At 35.6% G+C, this 26255-nt stretch overlaps 1 protein-coding gene across 1 annotated transcript in view; it reads right to left on the reverse strand.

The window, feature by feature from the left end:
- Positions 1-26255, reverse strand: part of LOC124448450 (serine/threonine-protein kinase SMG1-like) — a 42539-nt gene that overhangs the window by 3201 nt on the left and 13083 nt on the right. Inside the window, 45 exon segments of the mRNA XM_046999466.1 lie at positions 39-141; positions 247-346; positions 419-517; positions 654-782; positions 1507-1585; positions 1842-1966; positions 2058-2234; positions 2312-2477; positions 3403-3512; positions 3698-3915; positions 3996-4107; positions 6473-6645; positions 6757-6859; positions 7727-7903; positions 7965-8057; positions 8720-8838; positions 9375-9473; positions 10145-10238; positions 10317-10452; positions 11078-11163; positions 11339-11443; positions 11515-11582; positions 11715-11787; positions 11870-11969; positions 13023-13196; positions 13350-13618; positions 13706-13825; positions 14273-14426; positions 14967-15070; positions 15358-15444; positions 15759-15924; positions 16249-16347; positions 16454-16548; positions 16634-16768; positions 16843-17013; positions 17333-17691; positions 18098-18265; positions 18790-18931; positions 19201-19377; positions 19706-19807; positions 19876-19939; positions 21021-21117; positions 21120-21212; positions 21215-21815; positions 22131-22290. Coding sequence (XP_046855422.1) covers positions 39-141; positions 247-346; positions 419-517; positions 654-782; positions 1507-1585; positions 1842-1966; positions 2058-2234; positions 2312-2477; positions 3403-3512; positions 3698-3915; positions 3996-4107; positions 6473-6645; positions 6757-6859; positions 7727-7903; positions 7965-8057; positions 8720-8838; positions 9375-9473; positions 10145-10238; positions 10317-10452; positions 11078-11163; positions 11339-11443; positions 11515-11582; positions 11715-11787; positions 11870-11969; positions 13023-13196; positions 13350-13618; positions 13706-13825; positions 14273-14426; positions 14967-15070; positions 15358-15444; positions 15759-15924; positions 16249-16347; positions 16454-16548; positions 16634-16768; positions 16843-17013; positions 17333-17691; positions 18098-18265; positions 18790-18931; positions 19201-19377; positions 19706-19807; positions 19876-19939; positions 21021-21117; positions 21120-21212; positions 21215-21815; positions 22131-22290 — 6381 coding nt within the window.

Here is a 26255-nt window from a genome sequence, read left to right on the forward strand (position 1 = left end):
ACTAAGAACTAGACACGACTGTCTCTAGATTCTCTTACCATGTAGCTAATGCTTGCACGGAATTTATAGAGTTTTCAATTTCTGTCTGCTGGTCACTAGCTTCCGCTTCTTCCATACATTTATTTGCATTTGAGCTGGATACTTTGCGTAAGAAAAATGAAAACAAATAAACTTGTTATTAAATAACACAAAAACTCTCGGACAGTTTAAAAGAAAAATAATTGCGCTTGTGTCGAAGAAACCTACAACTTAATACGTCTTTGAGCATTTTCGTGGCAGCTTCATTCAATTTATTGTGGTTTGCAATAAATACACGAGCTCCTGCAGATTCGGCGGCTTCTTCATCCTGGAGATAAGCGCGACAAATTTATCGCGACAAATTTATACATAGCATGCAGCAAAACAGTGAAAATGAGACCTTAGCTAGGGATTGTAACATTGTCTTTACTTCACCCATCAAAACTTGATGCGCTATCCATGAAGATTTAACGATGGAAACTTGACTTCGTAGACGCTCCTGATAACAACGAAAGATGAAAAGAAAAATTTCCTTCATATGAAGAAAAATAACAAACAATACAAACACGTGAATTTTATGAATTAAACTTGATTTATCAATAAAACAACGGCATTTTAAGAAGACCACAATGTACCTTGCTCTCATTTATACACAGGTCCACTTGTGATTTCTGCACTTTATTCGTTGACAAATCATTTTTGATGTTAGAAAGTCGATGTTTCATCCAATCGGTCGTAATACGTTCGCTTGATGGATTAGTAACCTAAACATATCAACACCAACCCTAAGTTACCCTCCACTTATCCTAAGTTACCCTCCACTTATCCTAAGTTATCCTTCATTTATCCTAAGTTATCCTCCACTTATCCTAAGTTACCCTCCACTTATCCTAAGTTACCCTCCACTTATCCTAAGTTACCCTCCACTTATCCTAAGTTACCCTCCACTTATCCTAAGTTACCCTAAGTTATCCTAAGTTCAGTTTTACCGCCATTCATAGGACTGTAAATTTACATGACGAAGTTGTTTGTAGAAAATTTAGGATTGTCATTTTAAGGAGGATCGGCTCTGAGTTTTTCCAATTGTAGCATTTATTGAATATCTGTATCTTGAAGATCAATAGAAACGTTTTAACACGAGGTCGACAATCTTCAATTAGTTAAACTTCGTATAACCTAACCATTTCATTGACGCATCTCATTATCATACACATTTGTACCTCATTATCCACAGTCTCAGATCCATCTCACTATCATACATATTTTTATTTCATTATCCACAGTTTCAGATCCATCTCACTATCATACACATTTGTATCTCATTATCCACAGACTCAGATCTATCTCACTATCATACACATTTGTATCTCATTATCCACAGACTCAGATCTATCTCACTATCATACACATTTGTATCTCATCATCCACAGAATCAGATCTATCGCCCTCAATCATTACTGTTGTAAAATAAAAGTACAATGATCTTACATTGATCTTAGCCATGAGGTCTTCAACGTCTTTCAAATTTTCTTTCGACTTTTCAACTTTAGCAGAACATTCTTCACACCTAAAGAAAAAGCAAAGAAAGAAAAATAAAGTCAATGGTGTTTGATGTTTGACCTCGACCATGGATAGATGTAGAGTGTAATATATGGATATATAGAGTCATTCATGGACGATGAGTATCATACATGGATATAGTGAGTCATTCATGGTTGGACGATGAGTATCATGCATGGATATAGTGAGTCATTCATGGTTGGACGATGAGTATCATACATGGATATAGTGAGTCATTCATGGTTGGACGATGAGTATCATACCTTCGAACAAGGGAGGCTAACGCTTCATCTGCAGCTAAGGCTTCCTGTGTTCGAGTACGAAACGCCTCAAAATGCAAAATGGCGTTGGATATTGAGCATATTTCATTAGAGTACTTGTTCTCTATCTAAAGAGTAAATATAACAAAATATATATAAGTAAATATGACAAAATGCTGTTAATACGAGCTTGTAAATAAACATTAATTTAACACGAACCATGATCAAATTCTTTCTATCATTCAAAGTACATTCAAAATTCTCCAAAGTCGGATTAAGAGATGGGTTGGCACCAGCCGCCCATTTTAAACGTTGTTCGATACTCGATTCAAGATGAGAAAGTTTCTCTTGCACCGTCGTCATAGCAACATCCCGAGATACGACATTTTGAACTCGCTGAATGTGTGGGTAAAGCGTTTATTTAATGACCTCGACCATGAAAAGATTTGCTGAAGTAAAGAATGCTTTTATACCTTTCTTAAGTCACTCAAGACTGTGGCTCGTGTTGGTGTTATCGTTGTGTTACCGCGTATGGCAGCCACTGAAAGAGGATCTTCATGAAACCATTGAAATCTGGCAAGATTGAGTTGAGCACGTTGAACCACACAACGATATAATGAAAGGTTTAAGTCCAATCGTCTGTCAAATAAACGAAATCACATAAAGAAATGTTAGGGAGGTTTTTATTGAGTTCGGTAAGCATGTGAACAACAAGAGTTAGCTAGCAGTAAACATTACCTTGCAAAGTCATGCTTTCTCCATGGAAACAACTAGAGTCAGTTAGCAGTAAACATTACCTTGCAGAGTAATGCTTTCTCCATGGAAACAACTAGAGTCAGTTAGCAGTAAACATTACCTTGCAAAGTAATGCTTTCTCCATGGAAACAACTAGAGTCAGTTAGCAGTAAACATTACCTTGCAAAGTAATGCTTTCTCCATGGAAGCAACTAGAGTCAGTTAGCAGTAAACATTACCTAGCAAAGTAATGCTTTCTCCATGGAAGCAACTAGAGTCAGTTAGCAGTAAACATTACCTTGCAAAGTCATGCTTTCTCCATGGAAACAACTAGAGTCAGTTAGCAGTAAACATTACCTTGCAAAGTCATGCTTTCTCCATGGAAACAACTAGAGTCAGTTAGCAGTAAACATTACCTTGCAAAGTAATGCTTTCTCCATGGAAACAACTAGAGTTAGTTAGCAGTAAACATTACCTTGCAAAGTCATGCTTTCTCCATGGAAACAACTAGAGTCAGTTAGCAGTAAACATTACCTTGCAAAGTCATGCTTTCTCCATGGAAACAACTAGAGTCAGTTAGCAGTAAACATTACCTTGCAAAGTCATGCTTTCTCCATGGAAACAACTAGAGTCAGTTAGCAGTAAACACTACCTTACAAAGTCATGCTTTCTCCATGGAAACAACTAGAGTTAGTTAGCAGTAAACATTACCTTGCAAAGTCATGTTTTCTCCATGGAAACAACTAGAGTCAGTTAGCAGTAAACATTACCTTGCAAAGTCATGTTTTCTCCATGGAAACAACTAGAGTCAGTTAGCAGTAAACATTACCTTGCAAAGTCATGCTTTCTCCACGCGGAGTTAAAAGATCCAGTGAGAGCATTAGCTTGAGATATGAGGCCAGGAGTAAGAACACCCTTACGAATATTTTGATCAAGAGTCTAGAATGAAACAGAGAATAAGCAACGGGCAATTACTTCAACTATACTCAAAAAAAGTAATAATTAAAATGGCTGTCCAAGTTTTGAAAAAACAAACAATTTCAGAATTTCAACAGGACAAAATTCAAGTTATAAAATGCCATTTGCCCTAAAACAGAAAATACCCAGCGTCTTATCCAACGTACCTTTTTGCAAAAATCATCAAGAGTGTTTCCACTTTCCTTCGCGACTTTTTCAAAATTGAGTCCAATAAGACCAAGCCATTGTATAATAGTCTTTGTAAGTACAAAAGAAGGAATACCCAGCATCCTTTGCTGTACAAAATCCGCGATATAACGACGCACATATGTTGATAGTTGCTCTTCCCCAACGATACGCTCAGAGTGTCGTTCTGTGGAGGGATCTATGAATGGAATGATGTCATTGTTGTTGAACAACGAGGTATAACTGGATACAGCACTAGTACAAGGTGGTTTAACATACCACGTAAGTTCTCTACATGTCCTAGACAGTCCGAGAAGAAACATTTCATAACGTTTAGTTTCTTAAGAAGATACAGAGTCTTCAACAGGCCATGATTCTCAGAAAAATCGACCTAAAAATGTACAAATGGACTTTAACAACGTTCAATGATGTGTTAGACTTTAACCACCATCAATGATGTGTTAAACTTTAACCACCATCAATGTTGTGTCAGACTTTAACCACCATCAATGATGTGTTAGACTTTAACCACCATCAATGATATGTTAGATTTTAACCACCATCAATGATGCGTTAGACTTTAACCACCATCAATGATGCGTTAGATTTTAACCACCATCAATGATGTGTTAGACTTTAACCACCATCAATGATGTGTTAGACTTTAACCACCATCAATGATGTGTTAGACTTTAACCACCATCAATGATGTGTTAGACTTTAACCACCATCAATGATGCGTTAGACTTTAACCACCATCAATGATGTGTTAGACTTTAACCACCATCAATGATGTGTTAGACTTTAACCACCATCAATGATGTGTTAGACTTTAACCACCATCAATGATGCGTTAGACTTTAACCACCATCAATGATGTGTTAGACTTTAACCACCATCAATGATGTGTTAGACTTTAACCACCATCAATGATGTGTTACACTTTAACCACCATCAATGATGTGTTAGACTTTAACCACCATCAATGATGTGTTAGATTTTAATCACCATCAATGATGTGTTAGACTTTAACCACCATCAATAATGTGTTAGACTTTAACCACCATCAATGATGTGTTAAACTTTAACCACCATCAATAACGAGTTAGACTTTAACCACCATCAATGAGGTGTTAGACTTTAACCACCATCAATGATGCGTTAGACTTTAACCACCATCAATAATGCGTTAGATTTTAACCACCATCAATGATGTGTTAGACTTTAACCACCATCAATGATGCGTTAGATTTTAACCACCATCAATGATGTGTTAGACTTTAACCACCATCAATAATGCGTTAGATTTTAACCACCATCAATGATGTGTTAGACTTTAACCACCATCAATGATGCGTTAGATTTTAACCACCATCAATGATGTGTTAGATTTTAACCACCATCAATAACGTGTTAGACTTTAACCACCATCAATAACGTGTTAGACTTTAACCACCATCAATGATGTGTTAGACTTTAACCACCATCAATGATGCGTTAGACTTTAACCACCATCAATGATGTGTTAGATTTTAACCACCATCAATGATGTGTTAGACTTTAACCACCATCAATGATGCGTTAGACTTTAACCACCATCAATGATGTGTTAGACTTTAACCACCATCAATGATGTGTTAGATTTTAACCACCATCAATGATGCGTTAGACTTTAACCACCATCAATGATGTGTTAGACTTTAACCACCATCAATGATGTGTTAGACTTTAACCACCATCAATGATGTGTTAGACTTTAACCACCATCAATGATGTGTTAGATTTTAACCACCATCAATGATGTGTTAGACTTTAACCACCATCAATGATGTGTTAGACTTTAACCACCATCAATGATGTGTTAGATTTTAACCACCATCAATGATGTGTTAGACTTTAACCACCATCAATGATGCGTTAGACTTTAACCACCATCAATGATGCGTTAGACTTTAACCACCATCAATGATGTGTTAGACTTTAACCACCATCAATGATGTGTTAGATTTTAACCACCATCAATGATGTGTTAGACTTTAACCACCATCAATGATGTGTTAGACTTTAACCACCATCAATGATGTGTTAGATTTTAACCACCATCAATGATATGTTAGACTTTAACCACCATCAATGATGCGTTAGACTTTAACCACCATCAATGATGCGTTAGACTTTAACCACCATCAATGATGTGTTAGACTTTAACCACCATCAATGAATGATGTGTTAGACTTTAACCACCATCAATGATGTGTTAGACTTTAACCACCATCAATAATGTGTTAGACTTTAACCACCATCAATGATGTGTTAGATTTTAACCACCATCAATGATGCGTTAGACTTTAACCACCATCAATGATGTGTTAGACTTTAACCACCATCAATGATGTGTTAGATTTTAACCACCATCAATGATGTGTTAGACTTTAACCACCATCAATGATGTGTTAGACTTTAACCACCATCAATGAATGATGTGTTAGACTTTAACCACCATCAATGATGTGTTAGACTTTAACCACCATCAATGATGTGTTAGACTTTAACCACCATCAATGATGTGTTAGACTTTAACCACCATCAATGATGTGTTAAACTTTAACCACCATCAATAACGTGTTAAACTTTAACCACCATCAATAACGTGTTAAACTTTAACCACCATCAATGACGTGTTAGACTTAACGTTAGACTCCTACATCTACAAAACGTATATTCACTATCAATAATGTTGTGTCATGACGTTGTACCCTAAGTTCTTGAACTTTTTTATAAACATCAACACCATCTTCAAAATTAGCATCGACATGTAGAAGAGCAGTATTAAGACAGTCGACTTCACTCTCGAGTTTCGTGAACAAACCATTAAATCCTGCCAGCAACATTTGACCGGAGCTCATGTGAGTCTTACGTTCATCGTCACCTGCAGCAAAGATTTCATAATTTGAAAACGACACGGTCTTTTTTCGTAGATCTTTTTGACTTAGAATTAAACATTGCGCGCGATCGGAACTAAAATGAAGATCAGACTTACATTCTTTCTGGTGATCCGCTTTCGTTGCAGTACTCAACAATTGTACAATCTTATTTTCTAATTCAACCGCAGTTCTTGCTATTTTCGGAATTTCAGCCAAGTCCTGTGAAACAATAATGAACCTTAATATACCATAAAAACCAAAATATACGACAATAAACCTTAATATACCATAATAACTCACAATAAACCTTAATATACCATAATAACCCACAATAAACCTTAATATACCATAACCCACAATAAACCTTAATATACCATAATAACCCACAATAAACCTTAATATACCATAACCCACAATAAACCTTAATATACCATAATAACCAAAATATACCACAATAAACCTTAATATACCATAATAACCCACAATAAATCTTAATATACCATCATAACCCACAATAAACCTTAATATACCATAATAAACCATAATAAACCACAATAAACCATATTAAACCATAATAACCCACAATAAGCCTTAATAAGCCATATTAAACAATAATAAACCACAATAAACCTTAATAAACTATACCAAACCATCATAGCCCATAATGAAGCCATTCTAAATCAAACATGTACTTGAACAGCATTTTAAAATGTCTAACCCTTTACTTTCCATTTTTTAAAATTAATTTGCATATATTTTCGTTGTTGTTACCAGATGGCAACAGTGGCAGAGAAAGGTCTAATGCTAAACATGATCACTAACAATGGAACAAACACATAAAATAAGAAAGCAGTAAAATAGATATAGTTTCATTTTGACTGTGAAGATGACTACCGCTAAGGTTGTAGAAACGTCAGTCAACAACAACAAAAACAGTCCTTCTCATGACTATACCAACCTGGACGATCATCATTTACAAACATGTAACGATACTCCCGGGTTCAAACCATTTACATTAATAGACAAAATGTAAATAAATATAACCATTCATATGGCTAATATCATTCCTCACGTTCAAATACTCACACTGTCGTTGTTGAAGGCCACCGACTGAACCGTTACGATCATACTGTCCAAACTGGAGTCACATGACGTCATTATAGATTGGAAACGAGTCAAAACATCAAGAACAGTGCTATCGTCCATTTCCAAGCATTTTAACGTCTCAGGAACAATTATGTTGCGAAAGTTCGACATCATATCCTGAAGGGAAAGCAAAGCATTACCGAGAGCTCCATGGTGCATGAAACATGAGATTATTTACCTGTAAGGATTTGTACATCTGATGAACTGTAAGAAGAGCTTGAACCGACTTTAAAATGTTATCAACATTACGATCATAGGCATCGAGAGAATCCTACAATGAAACATGAATAAAATTTAGAATTTGTAATCATCGAAAACAGTCATATTAGAAGTTTACAAACATTTACAAAAAATGCAACGTTAACAAAAACACACTTTGAAATACTGCAGTCAATCAGTAGGGAGCTTGGTATTTATTATTTACTCTAGAAGCTAATATACACCTTCCATTTAATCAACATGTGGAGACATTGCTAAAAATGAGTAGCCTTGAAGACAACTGGCACAAGTATTATGCGCAAAAACTATATACGGCTATTGAAAACCAACCGTGCGGAAGGGATACTTTTCAAGCAGTGCGTATTCAACAACGTTACATGAAGTGCACAAATAAACTATAATAAATGTTACATGTTTGTAAATGTAGATCATTCAGGTTGGTATAGTCCTGAGAAGGACTGTTTTTGTTGTTGTTGACTGACGTTTCGACAACCTTAGCGGTAGTCATCTTTTTTATTTTTTGACTGTGAAGATGACTACCGCTAAGGTTGTCGAAACGTCAGTCAACAACAACAAAAACAGTCCTTCTCAGGACTATACCAACCTGGACGATCTACATTTACAAACATGTAACGATACTCCCGGGTTCAAACCATTTACAATAAATGCTTCTGCTCTTAGTCAGCTGAAAATAACATTTTGAAAATGTCTCACCATCCAATAAGTACGAGCAAATGTAACAAACTGTGTGACGTTTCCAGTCATTGAGACTAACTCCTCTAGAAACCAGTCCCCATCACGCGACACTAGATCCAGTAATCTAGCCTCCGCCACTGACAGAAAGACAGCAATGTTACAAATTAAAGCAAGTCGATGAAATGAACGTCGTCGTTTAGGTTTTTATGGACTTTTCCGTAAAGTTTTTTAATTGCATTGAAGACATTTAAAATAATTTCTTCAGTTGAATTTTGTTAGTTTGCTTTTTTCTAGAGATATTCAACTTTGTTTATTATGCAAATATTATCACAATCAAATTGCATTGCTTTAAGAAATAGTCGCTTTCATCAACAGTTTTAAAACATCGAAAATTGCCACCTTTACATACTTTCATCTACGCGTGTATTCAGTGTGCTGTTGTAGCAACTTGGGAATAAGAACTTAAACGATGATGTTTTTTTAAAATGTTATTAAACAATGTGACATCTTTGATAATATATTTGCACAATGAGCAAGTTACATGTATTCATAGTTCTAAAGAAAACAGCAAAATTCAACTGAAAAATTTATTTAGACATCTTAAGTGTTCTCGCGATGCAATCATTAAACTATGTCGTAAAAATTTCATTTCATAAACACGTCAGACACACACCTTTAGCAGTATTTTCCATAATCAAACATCTTTTATGAAGGGAAGCTAAACCAGCGGCCATAACGTGCATCGTTGCTAGGAGACCTCCTTTGCCATTTTCTGTCAAACAAAGCAAAAGAAACGATAATCAATATCAATAAGGACAGTAGAAATTACATGTTTGTGGATGTAGATCATCCAGGTTAGTTGAGTCCTGAGAAGGACTGTTATTGGTGGTGTTGACTGGCGTTTCCACAACCTTAGCGACAACCTTTGACTGTGAAGATGACTACCGCTAAGGTTGTCGAAACGTCAGTCAACATCAACAACAACAGTCCTTCTCAGGAGTCTACTAACCTGGACGATCTACATCCACAAACATGTAACGCAGTAGAAATATTAACCACTGTACTGCAAACAGTAGCGTAGTTAGCCCGCAAATTTAGTCTTGCTGTGCAAATTTCTCTGAGTTCACTAATTGCAAAAAAATAAGGATTGAATAATGATAATGATCTGAAATTTACATAGCACGACCCAAACTTGCGGGTTGGCTACACTTGCGGGTTGGCTAAACGTGCGGGTTGGCTAAACGTGCGGGTTGGCTAAACTTGCGTGTTGGCTAAACTTGCGGGTTGGCTAAACGTGCGGGTTGGCTAAACGTGCGGGTTGGCTACACTTGCGGGTTGGCTAAACGTGCGGGTTGGCTAAACGTGCGGGTTGGCTACACTACTAACAACAAATAACCCGAAAATGAAAACAATTCATTTATTCCATCAGTGTAAAAGTCTCACCAATAACAAAGTGTTTTAACTTGTGATATGCTTCGGTAGTCGCGTTATTTAAAAATGTCGTCTCAACCTTCTCCTGATGACGACGTTCGTAAAACTAAAAAATTACCACATATCAAACACTCGAAATCAAGCAAAACTTTGCGATGAAAAATCTTCTCAGAGTAAAACGTACCTTTGAGAATTTTGTTTTTAGCTCGTTGAAGATATTTTGAAGTTTCACCTCGACGTTGACCAGGGCAACAGTTTCATCATCAACTTTAATTGGTGTGTTCTGCTTGTTTTCATACTCCGATAAAATTGCTCTACATCTTATAAAATTTATAATACAAAACTTTAACCACTACATCCCGATTGACTAAAAACACTGCTGCTATAACGCAAAGTAAAAGGAATTTTTCCGCCAAGAAATGTCGACGGTATGAATTTGCTAAAAAGAGTTTACTATGTCTAGTTGACTTTGCTAATGATAGTAAATCCTTTTTACCCAACACTGTACTTCTTTCGATTCTTGCTCGTATAATGGTCATATTTAAACATATTTGCGAGCATTTTTGAAAAATCGTTCAAATAAATTGTTGTTAGCCGAAACTTTGCAAAAAATGAAGCACCATGGAGGAAAAATCACTGCACAAAGTTTTGACCACGTGATCAAATGGGAAGTTAGGAAACGAAACGAAATCAGACCGAGTCAATAAATAAAACAAAAGCGACTGTAAAAGCGTACAAATTTTGGTAACTTTTGATGTCAGAGCTTCCAACAGTATTTTTTTTATCTACGGAGCTTCATTTGGGCAAAGTTTCGCCTGCCAATAATTTACCTGAACGATTTTTCAAAAATTTTCACATGTACGTCAATAAATACAAGTTTAGGTTCTAACAAACAAATTTTGAACAAACTTCGATATGTTTTACATCAAAGACCAAAAAACTCACTCGCTTGTGGTAGGGGAATTTAACAATCTCTTTAGCCAAGATTGCCAATTGCAGCCTCTGCTACTGTGTGAATAACGTGCAGGAAACTATATGAACGATATAAACAGGAATGTTAAGAACAGGTCTGTTTGAATAAGAGACATTTTTGAATGAATTGTCTTTCAATTACGAATGCTACAGATGCCAAAAAGGTTGCTATTGAACGAATTGTCGATGATAGGAATGTGTAAATAGAAATATGAAAGTTCTTTATCGCATTACCTGAGAAATTACTGTAGCGTAAGTATGTAAAACATCAAGACACGATCTTAATAATGTTCTCCGTTTCTCTAAAACTCCCGTTAACTCCGTTTCCACTTGTTCACACTAAAAAGGACAGTTTAACATACGAATGCAAAGCAATCACGCGCATTTTGACATCACAGGATGCAACTGACCTGGTTCACAGTGCTGGCCTGTCCAGCATTCTTTAGAAATCCAATAACAGGAGCGAAAGTTGGCGCACCTGAAGAAGAAACCACCGTCAAAGTACTCTTTGGAGAAAAATGATTCGGTAATGAAGAAAAAACAAAAACTTCGTCATCACAGAGGAACGAAAGAAAAGAAGAAAAAAAGGTGAATAAAGTTCATTACTTACCAACATCAAGGGGCTTTACAAGTTCACTGGCTATACTAGCGAGCTTTGTTCCACGAACACTTTCAAACGCTACCTATAGTACGAGAGCAGAAATAACAATGACATCTCGTTGATCGTTACGTACGCTTATTTTATAAGCAGATCTCGAGCGTTACCTGATGCTCGACATCCCAATGCTGGCATTCTTTCAATTTATCTTGAATAGTTTGAAGAATACCGTTGAACTCGTTTATCGTCTTTGTATGTTCATCGTATCTTGGTGTTGGAGATGAAAAAAAAAAAGAACAATAACTTCACGCTAGAAATCATCAATATTGGCAAGGAAATAATCTCAGGCAAATGTTAAAAGGTTTTAGATGTTTCAATTTTAGCATGATCTGTTAGGAGCGCTTCACCCATTGAACTAAATATATAGCTGGAATGTTACTTTTAGGTAAACTTGCCTGTACTTGTTTACCATAGTCCAGTATTTTAGTATTTCTGTCGTTATAAAATATGAGCCGCGCGTAAAAGGATTGCAACTAGTTAAATTGCTGACTTTAAATTTTCTCAGGGGGGTAGCATTCCAGTAATATTCAGTTCAATGGGATATTTTTTCATACGTCATCTTATGTTATGTAGGTCATGAAAACTGTACAGTATCATGTGTGATTTAGTCTCTGGAGAATTAGAAGACGCGTTTATCGCTCTCTTGGAGAATTAGAAGAAACGTTTATGGTTCTCTTGGAAAATTAGAATACATGATTATCGTTCTCTAGGAGAATTAGAAGATATGAATATCGTTCTCTAAGAGAATTAGAATATATGATTACCGTTCTCTACGAAAATTAGAATATATGATTATCGCTCTTTAGGAGAATTAGAATGTGTGATTATCGTTCTCTTGGAGAATTAGAATATATGATTATCGTTCTCTTGGAGAATTAGAATGTATGATTATCGTTCTCTTGGAGAATTAGAATATATGATTATCGTTCTCTTTAGGAGAATTAGAATGTATGATTATCGTTCTCTAAGAGAATTAGAATATATGTTTATCGTTCTCTTGGAGAATTAGAATATATGATTATCGTTCTCTTGGAGAATTAGAATATATGATTATCGTTCTCTATGAGAATTAGAATATATGATTATCGTTCTCTTGGAGAATTAGAATATATGATTACCGTTCTCTACGAAAATTAGAATATATGATTATCGTTCTCTTGGTACAACAACAGCGAGAGAAAACCATCAAAACTAACGTAAGAGTATGATAATGCTATCATATATACAACTGGTTCATTTTTTCATGCTCGTAAAACTTACTTGGCTTGTACAGCATGAAGAGGGTGAGAGGAAGACTTTAACGCGTATTGTAATATTTCCATTTGACCAATGAGTTCTTTGTTGTTTTCTAACACGGCAAGTGATTGGCTGATCGTCGAAAAATGCGAGTCGACTGCTTGCGTTAGATTGTTTAATGAAGATAGTACGTCCTCTCTGCAAGAAAATATCACGTGACGAAACCCATAACACGTGAGAAAACTTATAACACGTGACAAACATCATAGCACGTGACACAGCTTATATCACGTGACAAAACTTATATCACGTGACAAAACTTATTACTTGTTCCCAAGCCACAACACTTACTTGTTCCCAAGCCACGAGACTCTCATTTCTGCGATACGTGACGTAAACAAACATTGCGTAATAGTTCTCTCCATTTCTCGCTTACTTTGCTTGGTCTCGTTCTGATCGAGGACCTGGCCACCGTAGAAAGCGTTTGCAAACGCATTATCACTTCCTGTGGTCCAGTCCACCAGTGGATCATATACAAATGCCTCAAGGAGAGTGAGCAGAGTTTCTTTACCGTTCCGTAATGTACGCAGTACTGTCTCACAAGATGATCTGAATGTACCCTAGAAAATAAATATGACTTTCGCGTCAGGTCAAATTCATGAAATTCTTTCACAAACCAAAACGTCATTTCTAGTCATGAAAACAACCTCCACTCCAGTTACTCCAAGTGCAGATTCTAGGTTTGCGGTCAGTCTGAAGGGAACTTTCTCCGGTACTCTTAATCCTCTCCCTTTCTCGAAGCAAATATTGTAGTCAATATGGACGATCTACAGAATATTAGAAAACGTTTGACTTAATGCAGAAAACAACCTTCAAACTTATCTTATCCAATGATCAATATCTTCACAATCAAAAGGTTCTATAATGTACCTCTCCTTCAGTGAAATCCATCAACAAATTATCTAAATGTCTATTCCCTAGTCCTAGAATATACCCCAAAAGGTTCTACAATGTACCTCTCCTGTAGTGAAATCCATCAACATATTGTCTAAATGTCTATCCCCCAGTCCTAGAATATACCCCAAAAGGTTCTATAATGTACCTCTCCTTCAGTGAAATCCATCAACATATTGTCTAAATGTCTATCCCCTAATCCTAGAATATACCCCAAAAGGTTCTACAATGTACCTCTCCTGTAGTGAAATCCATCAACATATTGTCTAAATGTCTATCCCCCAGTCCTAGAATATACCCCAAAAGGTTCTATAATGTACCTCTCCTGTAGTGAAATCCATCAACATATTGTCTAAATGTCTATCCCCCAGTCCTAGAATATACCCAATGATAGACATGACAGCGACAGATCTTGAATAAGTCTGATTCATTCTCCACCAATCAGCAGTACAGGTGCTTGAACACCATAACTCTCTGCAAGCAGAAAATATCGTTAATGTCCGATAATAGAGAGCTCTGCTAAGGAGAATGAGTACGACTACGAGTAAGGAATACGTCATGTTGGCGCAAGATTTTGGTTTGACGCTAGAAACAATGAAATCTCAAAAGAAAATTTTATTCAAAATTTGTGTCGAGTTGAAAATGCCTATAATCTGCAATAACCGATTTTCTGATAATATTATTCTGCATGGAAAAAATAGCTGTATGTTATTGTTTTTAACAAAAAAAAGCAACATTTTGACGAAGAAAATACGACTGCAAACTTCCTCGCGCCATGCATGCATTTAACATTTCGAGCTCGTTGTCGTACTCCTACTTCTTTCTTACGCTTGATATTTACTCACAAAATCAACAATTCCTAGAAATCATAAAAAAACCAGTCCCTTATCGCTAAACTGCCTTCAAAACGCCGCAAAAAACGAAAAACAGCCAATTACACATTGTAAGTCGTACCTCTCAAGAAATATGTACTTCGAGTCATGTCTCTCTAAAAATACACATTATAAATCATACCTCTCTAGAAGATCACTTGGAGTTTCATTCTGAAGCTCCATCAAGACTTTACGCATTATAGCAAGCGGCCATTCTTTGCGGTTACTGTTGTTTATATCAATATTCTATACGTAAAAATGAAAACATGCATGAATTTCAAATAAATACATTTACTTTAAATGAAGATATGATCTTCGCACTTTGCTGGACAATTTAAGCAATTGTCTCATGAACCTGAAAAATTCAGGTGACTCAACGAGATTCAAACACCGCACTGCATAAAACATTCTTTCATATAAACACATTTACGATGACAAAGACACGAGTCTAATGTCCTACTACACGTAATAAATCATAAGAAGCATACAGTAGATTACATTTCCTCCAATTGTAAAATAAACAAAATCAGAACCTTTTCCTTTAACAACGGTGTCAGCTTGTTATAAAATAGTTCATTTGGACGAAGAGGTGGCTTGGGAGTCGTTGTAAACGAATTTCCCTGAAGAAATAAATCAAAGAATGAATTTGATTTGCAGCAATTTGATTGGCTGCCCTAGCGGCAGCTTTTTACGATATCTGCCCGTGGGCACAAGCGCTATTTTTTTCGCAATGTATTTGTTTACGAAGTGAAATGTAAATTTTTAAAATCGATTTAAAAGCGATTTAAATTGGTGAACGAGTAGGCAAAGTGTATCCACACGAAAGTTATCTTAACAAGAGTGAATTTTACTATCCGGACGAAGCAAAGTTTGAAGAAAACAAACCAAACATTGAGGATGCGAGAAGAACTGTAAGTGAGCAGATAATTAGTACCTGCTCGTTTTTAGTCACAGCAACATTTGCTACAGTATCTCGTTGCTGCCATCGTTTGTAAAGAGAGAAAATCGGAACTGCGCCATCAACCCATTGAATAAGACCAGAGCGCGGACCAAGAGGAGTGACCGAATAATGGCGAGCAAGGAATACGTTATCTTCATTTCTAAGACATTGAAAAAAAGACATTTAACATCAGTAGATTTTCTCTCTTGTTGCCTTCAGATGCATCACTATTCGTCCCCAAATGTATCACTATACTCTCTTCCTTCCTGATGTATCACAACAAGTCCCCAACTGTATCACTATACTCTCTTCCTTCCTGATGTATCACAATAAGTCCCAAAATGTATCACTATACTCTCTTCCTTCCTATGTAACAATAAGTCCTAAAATATATAACTATACTCCCTCCCTTTAAGATATATTACGATAACCCCCCTCAATGTATAACTTTCACTCCCCCTGGATAATATAGATAAATTTGTACCTGTTTGGTTTGGCAAACATGTTGTTACAGATGGATAAGAACTGCATTATTCTTTCATCTAAATGTAAATCTTCAAGACCTTTGAACAAATACACGTACCTATGGTAACAATAATATAAAGAAAAAAAGAATTGAATCACCCAATAAATACATCAAGTCTAACTACTGTATGACAACAACAACAACAGCAACAACAACAACGTACTTTTGTCCATCAGATCCGACAAGAACAATTTTTTTCGGTCGAGTTTTGGTCGGGAGAATAACAACATCATTATCAATTGAATTCACGGTAACTATCTAAATTATGGAAGAAATTCATAACGTAGTATATAAGACATACAGTGCTACAAAAAAATATATATATATGAACTTAATATCGCACCTTGCTGATAGAAAAACTCTGACAAGGCATGTAAATAAATGACGGTTTTAAATGACACAGTTTTGGACTAATCTCTTCTAAACGCAGGTTCATCGACGATCTTTTTTGTGAACGCTGCTGTAAAGACTGGAGTAGCTAAAACATTTAAAGTGTAAATAAAAATTCATTATTGAAGTTATTGCATAAAAGGAGTATATTCTAAAGAAAACCTGTTTGCATTTTATCCAACTTGTTTCAGGTTTACTCGGTTCAACGGGATTTTTCAAGCAATCCAGAGCGTTTTCAATCAGTGGAGAGTATGTTTTCTGAAACCACGACTCGTGAGGTGTTTCTGGTTGTTGATTCGTCATTGATTGCAACTGCTCCAATGCAAACACAATCTAAAAGTGAGGAGGATAAGTTTAATGGCGAAAACCTTTAGCCCATAGCAACAAGAAGTTAGGTAACCAGGTACTTTCTCACGTGACAACGTTCGCAAATGCTAAAAAGTGACGAACATTTTATGAAAGTCAAATTTTGTCATGGTGAAGGCCAATTGATTAGTTCTTTTCAGAGAGTAGTTATTTTACGCTGTTCAGAGCAATGTTTAACTTAGTAACCAAGTCTTTGTTTTACAAAAAGTCTAATTTAAAGAAGTCGCTGGTCCCAAACACAACATTGAAACAAACAATATTTCCATGCAAAAGCATGATTCCTTACTGGTTTCATAAGCGCAACGTGTTTGCCCTTGATGAGAGCAGCTTTCTCCTGATTGGTTAACGAAGTACTAGAGTTCACACGCTTGATCTCATCGTTCAACTGGTTAGCATGTTTCTCAAAATCATGATGGATCTGAATCAATGAGCCAAGCCACAGTTCTTCCCATAACAAGGTGATGCGTCGTAGCTCCTCCACGAACTCGCGCACTTCGGAAACCAATCGGGAACTGCCGTCAGCAAGGGACTCCACGATTGTGTGATATCCACTTTCCAAGATGTGATCACCGCTCGAATTTTCTTCATCGTTTGTAAAAAAGCTGTCCGAATCACGTGACTTGTTCGTGACCAGGCTCACAAAACCTAGAAAAGACGATCGTTCAATCATGTTAATCAACAATTCAAGCACATGATAAGTTTTAGTGATGGACGGATTTTTCTGGGGGTAAAGGGGTGCCTACTCGCAAACATCAGATCTCACCCCCATCCCCCGAAAAAAATTGTTAGCCTTTTAAGAGTAAGAAACATTTCACCCCCCGCATTTTTTAGCAAAGCAAATCAGCAGTACAGTTGAACTGAGTTGCCCTGGGCAATGTTTCAACTTTACACTACCCTTCAGTGACTGCACTACAAAATCTAGACTCTTGCTTTGTCTTACATGACTTCCTTGCAAGCCCAAGCCCCCCTCTAAAATATTTAGCATTACCAGTGTAAAAATTACAAAAAACCATCCATGATATTAGTTAGAAAAGCCAACAGTGCAACTTACTGCTAGCGCTTTGATTGAACCGTTGATGATTGCCCGCACACCCGACAATAGCCGGGTACAAGATAAGATGAGGTGATTCTTTAGATACACGTCGTAGTAATTCAGTCACACCTTTACGAACATACTCTTCTGGATGATTTAGTCGTGAAAATAACTGAGGAATTATTTCTAAACAAAAACGTATCGCTCAAACAAACAGTGGTCAAGATGATGCATTTGCAAAAGAAATCAAGTCTATACTATAGTTTTGTTTTGTTCAAAGACAAATCCTTATTCTAAACCGCTGACCATGAACCCATTTCATATATTTGAGCCTCCACTCGAACGCCTTTCAGAACGAGAATGTATAAGTGGGATTCATCTTAGATATGCGATTTCATGTAGATAAGGTAGGGGAGGGCAGTAGGTCAACATTGTATTCTATAGTATTGAAAGGGATTTGCAGGGGACCCTTTGGGGACCGCCGAGTAGTTGACCCTTTGCTGAAAGGTATTGAGCGTTTTCTTTTTTCAGTGAGGATAAGGTAGGGGAGGGCAGTAGGTCAACATTGTATTCTATAGTATTGAAAGGGAGAATGTGGCCGACGAGTAGGTGACCCTTTGCTGAAAGGTATTGAGTGTTTTCTTTTTTCAGCGAGGACTAAACTTACTCCACTACTTATATAGATCACACGCAAAAATATTTGGCCTTACCTTCCCATGGTTCAGTGGGAGTGGATTGAAAGCCTTCCTCCAGTTCTGACTTCAATTCACCAGCATGCTTCACGAGCAGACGCAAAAGTCTCAATGTTGCAGTCACGTGTCTGTCACTATCTACGTCACATTTGCTGGAGGTCTGGATACGAAAGATCAAAAACAAATAAATGAATGAGTGAATGAATGAATGATTGAATGAATTGAAATGGCTATTCAGAATCAACATACTACAGTAATTACATCAACATACAAGAATCTACTACAATAAGTTAGGGCTGCAATGTTAAAATTACACTTATGTTATATATTCAATAGCACATGATCATTGACACAATTTCCTCTCTAAACCGACAAATGATACGCAATGAAATAGAAATGAAGAGTTGTTCTACATGTCGTACGCCTAACCTTTCCGTGGAGTTTCAAATACTTAAAATAAGAACAAACAGCAGTCCTGTAATGACTAAATAATCTTTCACAAATCCCGCGCCATATGCAAACAAGTGCTTCAATAGAAGAATCTTCGAGATGTGGCAAGACTGCAACAAGTTGTTCCTTCACCGTTTCCTCTTCTCTTGTTAAAACCTTAAAATGCAATAACCTCTGAATACAATACTTCAATTAAGACAAAATATAAACGCCATAATAATTTCAAAGCCAACTAGAAATTTAGATAACTGAAAAGACGAAATCAGACACAGATTTACAGTACGTCAAAATAAATTACTGCAGCTCGTTTTTGATACATAAAATTTCCAAATACCTCGGTGGCAATATGACTGAAACAATTTGAATTTATAGAAATTAATACCAAAAGTTCCTCGTGAGAGTATATTAAAATAAAAATCAAAAACATATAATTCATTTTGACAAACTCTCGATACGCTACCGGAAAAAACCAAGAAAATCAAACCTCGTTGCCAGAGTTAATCTCTTCCTCTTGACTTCCAAGTACTGTAAAGTGACCTTTACTTAAGATTGCCAAGACTTTTTCTGTCTCGTCTTTGTTAATATTCTATTAAAATTAATGCTAAAATTTAAAATGATACATAAATGTAAATTCAAATTAATCAACAAACACACCTCGGGTAATTCAGCAATGATTGTTTCGCGTTGTTCACGAGATATTTCAACACTTCCACCAGAGCTTAGAAAACAAATGCAATTGTTACATAGATGTTGTTTATGTTAAATGTGATTGGTTCATTCGTGGTCACGTGACTTAAAATAAATGCAATGTTTACCGTTAGGGAAACAAGTGAAAAATTTTTTGCCCGCTCATTTTAAATTCATAACGAATAAAACAGTAATAGAACCGAACACTAAAAAAAACATTTCTCGAGTTTATTAAGTGACAAAGTTCAACTATTAATAGAAGAAAAGGACTCAGAAAACCCTCGAAAGTCGAACAAAAATGCTGTAGTCACTTTGATAAAGTATTTTGCAAAAAATTTCAGAAGACATATTTCCACCGAAAGACGTTAACTTTATTGAAAAGCTGTTGAAATCTAAAACTACTGAAAGTGTTTTGTTCACTTAACGTATGTGTTCCTGAGAAAACAGTGAGTTTTGTTTTCCCTCGAGTCTCATGCAATATTCCACAACATCGAGACTCTTGGAACACAAAACTTAATATTTCCCTCGGGAGCATATACACTAACGCCAGTTCAAACATCGTACTTAACATGTGCCGAATGCATTTAAAACAAAAGGTGATGAGGAATCTCATCTCATTATCATTTGTTTATAATACATTCGGCGCATGTAAAGTTCGACGTTTGAACAGCCTAAAGTGTATGGAGTCTGAAATTCGTAGTTTTATTCAAAATTAAGGTACTTCAGTAGTAATATTGAGGAGTATCTTAAAGAAAAAATAAACATAACGCAGAAAACCATCGGTGCGAGCGTGAAATGCACGAAAAATAGGTACGAGAGCGTACATGTAGATAGTCTGAATTGACAAACACGTGTAAATGACGCTTCCGATCGCTTGCATTCGTATGGCATTTTAAATTATCAGGTTTTGACTACTACCAGTGAACAAACTGTTTTTGGTAGACGTTTCAACAGACTACAAGCTGCAGAGCGGTTTACGGAAATATAATAAACTTAAACTCGTCCCGATATCTAAAATGCCATATCAAAATTCCATAGTAGAAGAATACCTTTGGTGAACGAATGAACAAACAAACAATGTCTTAAAATATCAACAATGGCAACGCACTTACCACGCCTGCTCAATGATCTTTCGACCAGCTTTATAAGCCCAGGCAGCGAGCATAAACCAAGCCTTGTCAAAATCAGGAGCAACCTGACTACCAAGAGCAAAAGACGTCCACATATCGCCTCAACATCTTCAAAGTTCGAGGAAAGTTTTGAAGAGCTTTGCTGTCGTCATTTATTATTGCATAAAGAATCTTTCGCAACTCTTCGTTATTACTAAGCATCTTCTTGTCGACAGAAATCCATTTAGCAAGCGTACATAAAGCTTTAGCGTTCAAGACATCGGTTTGTGCATCAGAACCGTCTGTTCTATTTAGAATTATACAATCACAAAGAACTTGAGAAGCCCTGACATTCGAACCAAGAGCGTGTAGAAGTTTTGCTGTCTCGTTATAAATTTGCGTCCTTGTACGAGAATTGATGTTTAAACTACGAAACTTTTCAAGATCATTGAACAATAATTCACATAAACGTCCATGAGAAGCCTCTTCGCGATCGACATTTACAATTTTGTATTTCTCTTCTCTAGATTTATCATCGTTGTGCAGTAAGGGAAGGAAACGGAGAAACTTGGACGCCAATATATAGTTTTCTTGTTTTCGCATAACATGAATAGTCTTCAGTTGCATCGTGGACAACTGTTCTAGAGTATCATCACTATGTCTGCCGTGTAGACTATGGTGGTAATGATTGTATGAAGTTATATGAAGTATTTTCCTCATCACGCCGCTGTCCAAAGAGATTTCTTGAGAGAGCGCACGTTTTGCGAGAAGGCTGAATGGCAATAGGGGAGATGTATCCTGTCAATATAAATATTTAAAAAATAATTAAAGAGAATTATAAATGCCACGACAAACTTCGACAATAAAAACATTGTAGCACAATTATAATTAAATTACAAAAGAATTATCATGTACATAATTAGTTTCTAATGACTCTCTGGTTGGTTAATTCTAACTAAATTATTTAAATATTTAAGTTTTAAGCAAGTTTTGAGCAACGCTGCGTCCTGTTAAATGATCCTACGTTGTATGGTTTCATACATCAAAGACCATCATTCACACATGTAATATACAGTTCAAAAATGAACTATATAAGACTATCACTGTTCCTACCTTGTCTTGCTTTCCAGGTAGTACGTTATTTAAGAGTTTTAATCCATAATATTGAACAGTGTGAACGTCAGGCAAGGAAGGGGGCCAATCATGAACATTATTTGATATAACTCCCTCAAGTAACTGACTGCCACGATTGAGGATAGCATTCAACTCGTTCCTAAAATATTTACACATGTTACTGTAGAATTTCAAGCTAAAAAATATTTACACATGTTACTGTAAAATTTCAAGCTAAAAAACATCTCTACAGAAAGCATCTCTATAGACAACATCTCTATAGAAAACACCTCAATAGACAACATCTCTATGGACAACATCTCTATAGACAACATCTCTATAGACAACATCTCTATAGACAACATCTCTATAGAAAACACCTCTATAGACAACATCTCTATAGACAACATCTCTATAGACAACATCTCTATAGAAAACACCTCTATAGACAACATCTCTATAGACAACATCTCTATAGACAACATCTCTATAGAAAACACCTCTATAGACAACATCTCTATAGACAACATCTCTATAGAAAACACCTCTATAGACAACATCTCTATAGACAACATCTCTATAGACAACATCTCTATAGACAACATCTCTATAGACAACATCTCTATAGACAACATCTCTATAGACAACATCTCTATAGAAACATCTCTATAGACAACATCTCTATAGACAACACCTCTATAGAAAACATCTCTATAGAAAACATCTCTATAGAAAACATCTCTATAGACAACACCTCTATAGAAAACATCTTTATAGACAACATCTCTATAGACAACATCTCTATAGACAACATCTCTATAGACAACATCTCTATAGACAACATCTCTATAGACAACATCTCTATAGACAACATCTCTATAGACAACATCTCTATAGACAACATCTCTATAGACAACATCTCTATAGAAACATCTCTATAGACAACATCTCTATAGACAACATCTCTATAGAAACATCTCTATAGAAAACATCTCTACAGACAACATCTCTATAGACAACATCTCTATAGACAACATCTCTATAGACAACATCTCTATAGACAACATCTCTATAGACAACATCTCTACAGACAACATCTCTATAGAAAACATCTCTATAGACAACATCTCTATAGACAACATCTCTATAGACAACATCTCTATAGAAAACATCTCTATAGAAAACATCTCTGTAGACAACATCTCTATAGAAAACATCTCTATAGAAAACATCTCTATAGAAAACATCTCTACAGACAACATCTCTATAGACAACATCTCTATAGAAAACATCTCTATAGAAACATCTCTACAGACAACATCTCTATAGACAACATCTCTATAGACAACATCTCTATAGACAACATCTCTATAGACAACATCTCTATAGACAACATCTCTACAGACAACATCTCTATAGAAACATCTCTATAGACAACATCTTTATAGACAACATCTCTATAGACAACATCTCTATAGACAACATCTCTATAGACAACATCTCTACAGACAACATCTCTATAGAAACATCTCTATAGACAACATCTCTATAGACAACATCTTTATAGACAACATCTCTATAGACAACATCTCTATAGACAACATCTCTATAGACAACATCTCTATAGAAAACATCTCTATAGACAACATCTCTATAGACAACATCTTTATAGACAACATCTCTATAGACAACATCTCTATAGACAACATCTCTATAGAAACATCTCTATAGACAACATCTCTATAGAAACATCTCTATAGAAACATCTCTGTAGACAACATCTCTATAGAAACATCTCTATAGAAAACATCTCTAGACAACATCTCTATAGAAACATCTCTATAGAAACATCTCTATAGAAACATCTCTACAGACAACATCTCTATAGACAACATCTCTATAGAAAACATCTCTATAGAAAACATCTCTACAGACAACATCTCTATAGACAACATCTCTATAGACAACATCTCTATAGACAACATCTCTATAGACAACATCTCTATAGACAACATCTCTACAGACAACATCTCTATAGAAAACATCTCTATAGACAACATCTTTATAGACAACATCTCTATAGACAACATCTCTATAGACAACATCTCTATAGACAACATCTCTACAGACAACATCTCTATAGAAACATCTCTATAGACAACATCTTTATAGACAACATCTCTATAGACAACATCTCTATAGACAACATCTCTATAGACAACATCTCTATAGAAAACATCTCTATAGAAAACATCTCTGTAGACAACATCTCTATAGAAAACATCTCTATAGAAAACATCTCTATAGAAAACATCTCTACAGACAACATCTCTATAGAAAACATCTTTATAGACAACATCTCTATAGACAACATCTCTATAGACAACATCTCTATAGACAACATCTCTATAGACAACATCTCTATAGACAACATCTCTATAGACAGCATCTCTATAGACAACATCTCTATAGAAAACATCTCTACAGACAACATCTCTATAGACAACATCTCTACAGACAACATCTCTATAGAAAACATCTCTATAGACAACATCTTTATAGACAACATCTCTATAGACAACATCTCTATAGACAACATCTCTATAGACAACATCTCTATAGAAACATCTCTATAGAAACATCTCTGTAGACAACATCTCTATAGAAAACATCTCTATAGAAAACATCTCTATAGAAACATCTCTACAGACAACATCTCTATAGACAACATCTCTATAGAAAACATCTCTATAGAAAACATCTCTACAGACAACATCTCTATAGACAACATCTCTATAGACAACATCTCTATAGACAACATCTCTATAGACAACATCTCTATAGACAACATCTCTATAGACAACATCTCTATAGACAACATCTCTATAGAAAACATCTCTATAGACAACATCTTTATAGACAACATCTCTATAGACAACATCTCTATAGACAACATCTCTATAGACAACATCTCTACAGACAACATCTCTATAGAAACATCTCTATAGACAACATCTCTATAGACAACATCTTTATAGACAACATCTCTATATACAACATCTCTATAGACAACATCTCTATAGACAACATCTCTATAGAAAACATCTCTATAGACAACATCTCTATAGACAACATCTTTATAGACAACATCTCTATAGACAACATCTCTATAGACAACATCTCTATAGAAAACATCTCTATAGACAACATCTCTATAGAAAACATCTCTATAGAAAACATCTCTGTAGACAACATCTCTATAGAAAACATCTCTATAGAAAACATCTCTATAGAAAACATCTCTACAGACAACATCTCTATAGACAACATCTCTATAGAAAACATCTCTATAGAAAACATCTCTACAGACAACATCTCTATAGACAACATCTCTATAGACAACATCTCTATAGACAACATCTCTATAGACAACATCTCTATAGACAACATCTCTACAGACAACATCTCTATAGAAAACATCTCTATAGACAACATCTTTATAGACAACATCTCTATAGACAACATCTCTATAGACAACATCTCTATAGACAACATCTCTACAGACAACATCTCTATAGAAAACATCTCTATAGACAACATCTTTATAGACAACATCTCTATAGACAACATCTCTATAGACAACATCTCTATAGACAACATCTCTATAGAAAACATCTCTATAGAAAACATCTCTGTAGACAACATCTCTATAGAAACATCTCTATAGAAAACATCTCTATAGAAAACATCTCACAGACAACATCTCTATAGAAACATCTTTATAGACAACATTTCTATAGACAACATCTCTATAGACAACATCTCTATAGACAACATCTCTATAGACAACATCTCTATAGACAGCATCTCTATAGACAACATCTCTATAGAAAACATCTCTACAGACAACATCTCTATAGACAACATCTCTATAGACAACATCTCTATAGACAACATCTCTATAGAAACATCTCTACAGACAACATCTCTATAGACAACATCTCTATAGACAACATCTCTATAGACAACATCTCTATAGACAACATCTCCATAGACAACATCTCTATAGACAACATCTCTATAGACAACATCTCTATAGACAACATCTCTAGAAACATCTCTATA

Source organism: Xenia sp. Carnegie-2017, unplaced genomic scaffold (genome assembly GCF_021976095.1).
Source record: "Xenia sp. Carnegie-2017 unplaced genomic scaffold, XeniaSp_v1 HiC_scaffold_23, whole genome shotgun sequence".
NCBI classification, from domain to species: domain Eukaryota; kingdom Metazoa; phylum Cnidaria; class Anthozoa; order Malacalcyonacea; family Xeniidae; genus Xenia; species Xenia sp. Carnegie-2017.